Source organism: Aphelocoma coerulescens (assembly GCF_041296385.1).
Source record: "Aphelocoma coerulescens isolate FSJ_1873_10779 chromosome Z unlocalized genomic scaffold, UR_Acoe_1.0 ChrZ, whole genome shotgun sequence".
In the NCBI taxonomy this organism is placed as follows: domain Eukaryota; kingdom Metazoa; phylum Chordata; class Aves; order Passeriformes; family Corvidae; genus Aphelocoma; species Aphelocoma coerulescens.
The window spans coordinates 11671262-11674265 of record NW_027184085.1 but is presented as its reverse complement, the minus strand read 5'-3'; the positions used below and the strand labels follow the sequence as shown (position 1 = coordinate 11674265).

At 60.0% G+C, this 3004-nt stretch overlaps 1 protein-coding gene across 1 annotated transcript; it reads right to left on the bottom strand.

Moving 5' to 3' along the window:
- Positions 1 to 923: 923 nt before the first annotated feature.
- On the bottom strand, positions 924 to 2398 carry RXFP3 (relaxin family peptide receptor 3). The gene has a single exon (XM_069001384.1). It carries the CDS (start codon positions 2310 to 2312, stop codon positions 975 to 977), a length of 1338 nt encoding a protein of 445 aa, XP_068857485.1. The 5' UTR covers positions 2313 to 2398; the 3' UTR covers positions 924 to 974.
- Between the last annotated feature and the right edge of the window lie 606 nt (positions 2399 to 3004).

Sequence of the window (3004 nt, the reverse complement as noted above, 5' to 3'; positions counted from 1 at the left end):
CCTGTAGTGAAATATGAACAGTCTGAAGTGCAGCAAAAATTAAGCCTGCAACCTCAGTGTCCTGGGGGAGATGCTGTCTTGCTACACATGGTCTGGGGCTGTGAGGTTTCCTTTCCCCTCAGTGGCCTGGAGAGAGGCTGAGGAACAATGTTAGGGAGGCTCACACCCTCCCTCCAAACCCAGGCAAAGCAACTTGTGAAGCTGCAAATTCTGTCCTTGGGTTTCTCCTTGACTGTCTAGGCTGCTCTATACCCTGGCAGCAGCTGAGGAGGAGGGGGTAGCTGGAAAAGCAGATCCTGCACTGATGTGGAGGCGAGCACAGTCTTGTCCCCTCTCTTTCTTAAGCCCCTAGAAGAGAGGAAAGGGGCCAAGCCTGAACTTGTCCTGACAGTTCCCCTCAGGGCGGGTTTGAAATAGAAGAGAGGCTCCCTGTGCCCTCAGTGGAACCTGGGGAGCAGTGACCCGTCAGGCCTGCACTGTTTACAGGGTCCTGCAGCAGTGAGAAAGCAGCTCAGCTCCTCTCCCTGGCACAGACAAACACAAAGGGTGCAAGGGCTGCTAGCCTCTTGCTGCTTGCAGCTCCAGCTTGAAGGGACATGTTTGACACCTTCCAGCCTCAGCCCACCCCAATCAGCCCCTCTCCTTCCTGTGGTGCTTTGCACATCCTGCATCCTCCCTGGCTGGAGTCCCATAAGCCTCACCAGTTCTTGTTCCCCAGAAGAGGTACAAGCACTAAAAGGCATTTCATAGAGACACCCCACCACTGCCTCCTCCTAGCCCTGCTCTCCAGCTCAGGGTGCATTCTCCAGACAACAATGTCCATCAAGGGTCTCCGAGGGCAGACAAAACCACAAAAGAGCATCTCTCACACAGAAGTCCTCCTTTACTCATCCCTCCTCCCCTTGTCCTGACCAGGCATTCAATATCCCCAGGCCACATCTGGCACTGTCCCACCCCCAGAGCCCCCTGCCATCTCAGCAGTGCTGCTCCATGGAGCTGGCAGGCAGCAGGTCGTAGCGGCTGTTGTACATCACCACCCCCGGAGGGTAATAGGCCACCTCTGCTTGGATGGCTGCAGCACGGGGAGCAGCAGGGACAGGGTGGACAGGCATCATGGCAGGCAGGGCCTGCTCCTCCTTCTCAGGCTTGGTGGTGTCAGTGAAAGGGCGCATGGTGGTGAGGGAAGGTGAGGTGATCCTCCAGAGGAGGCTCTTCAGTGCCTTGCGGAACTCCCTGCGCATGAGGCAGTAGAGGATGGGATTGAGGCAGCTGTTGGAATGTGCCAGGCACACGCTGATGGGGAAGAGGTACACTTGGGAGAGAAAGTATTCATTACTGAAGTGCACCACGTTGAGTTTGATGAGTATCCCCCACGTTGTAAGTGCTTGGTTAGGCAGCCAGCACAAGAAGAAGGACAGCACCACGATGGACACTGACCTAGTCACTTTGGAGCGGCGCCTGATGCTGGGGCCACTGCAGGTGCTGCCCACGTGCTTGTCACTGATGAAGCGCACCAGGAGCAAGTAGCAGAGACTAATGATGACCAGCGGTACCACGAAGCCCAGCAGCACCTTCTGGATGTGGTACAGACCCAGCCAGAACTGGGCATTGTTGCCTTGGCCCTCTGGGAACTTGACAAGGCAGAGAACATCATCAAAGACAGTGGCAGTGGTGGAAAAAATGGCATGGGGCAGGGAAGCCAGGACAGCCGACAGCCAGATGAGTGCACAAAGCCACTTGGCAGAGCAGCAGCCACCCAGTGGGTCTCCTCGACGCTGATTCTTCAAGGCTGAAGCCACAGAGCGGTATCGAGCCACACTCATGGCAGTGAGAAAGAATACACTGGCATACATATTCATTGCTGTCACATAGGAGACGATCTTACACATTGCCTTGCCGAAGAGCCAGTTGAAGTCCAGCGCGTTCTCCACTGCCCAGAACGGCAAGGTCAGCACAAACTGGAAGTCAGTCACTGCCAGGCTGGTCACAAAGAGGTTGATGGAGGATTTCCTCCAGCCTTGCTTGCTTTTCATCAGGTAGAGCACCAGCAGGTTGCCCACCAGTCCCAGGGCGCACACCACGGAATACACCAGCGAGATGACAATCCTCACCACATCAGAGCTGTCCCCCTGCATCCCGTCAGCTCGCTCCAGGTTGATATTCTTCAAGAGCTGCAAGAAGGACACGTTGCTCCCGTTGTCCATCTGAGCGCCCTCCAGGAAGCCCAGCGGCGTGTCCCAGGACTCCCGGTGCGCTCCTTCCTTTATGCCAGCGGCTGGCGAGCAGGGACCGCGCTCGCAGGGCTCGCCCATCCCATGCCAGGGTGGGAGACGGGTCCGCGGGAGCTTTTTCCCCAGACGCTGACCAGCGGCGGGCGGGCTGCTGGAGCGGCGGCAGGGTCCGGGGACCGCGCGTTGCCGGCTGCGCAGGTGCCACCGCTGGCGCCGCTCGGCTCCGCGCCGCGCTTTTATCCGCGCCGGCGGGGCGGGGCATGCGCGGTGGGCGCGGAGCTCTCCCCGGTGCTGAGCGCGGCCGCCGCGCCCCGCTGCCCCCGCGGCTGCTCCCCGCGCACCGCCCCCGTTCCGCCGCGTCCCGTCCCGTTCCTTCCCGCCGCGTTCCGTTCCGTCTTGTCCCGGCCCGGCCCGTCCCACCGCGTCCCGTCCCGATCCATCCCGTCTCGTCTCGTCCCATCCCGTCCCGCACATCTTGCGGGGAACCGCGCGTGTGAACCAGCCCGGCGCTCCCGAGGGCTCAGTGCGGCAAGCACCCAGCCAGAGACGATGTCCTCTCTCCCGGTGTGATGCCCTCCTCCCTACGTGATGTCCTCTCCTCCAGTATCATGCCCCCTCCCCCGATATGATCCCCCCTCTCCCGATGTGATCCCAACTCCCCCGATGTAATCCCCTCTCCTCGATGTGATCCCCTCTCCCCGATGTGCACCCCGCGGATCAGCTCCCTGATCACAGAACCTGTCCCCTCCTGCGTGGGGACAAGTTTTGGGGAT

Excerpts from the sequence above, each read along its gene's own strand:
- RXFP3 (XM_069001384.1), bottom strand. The coding sequence starts at position 2,312 with ATGGGCGAGCCCTGCGAGCGCGGTCCCTGCTCGCCAGCCGCTGGCATA.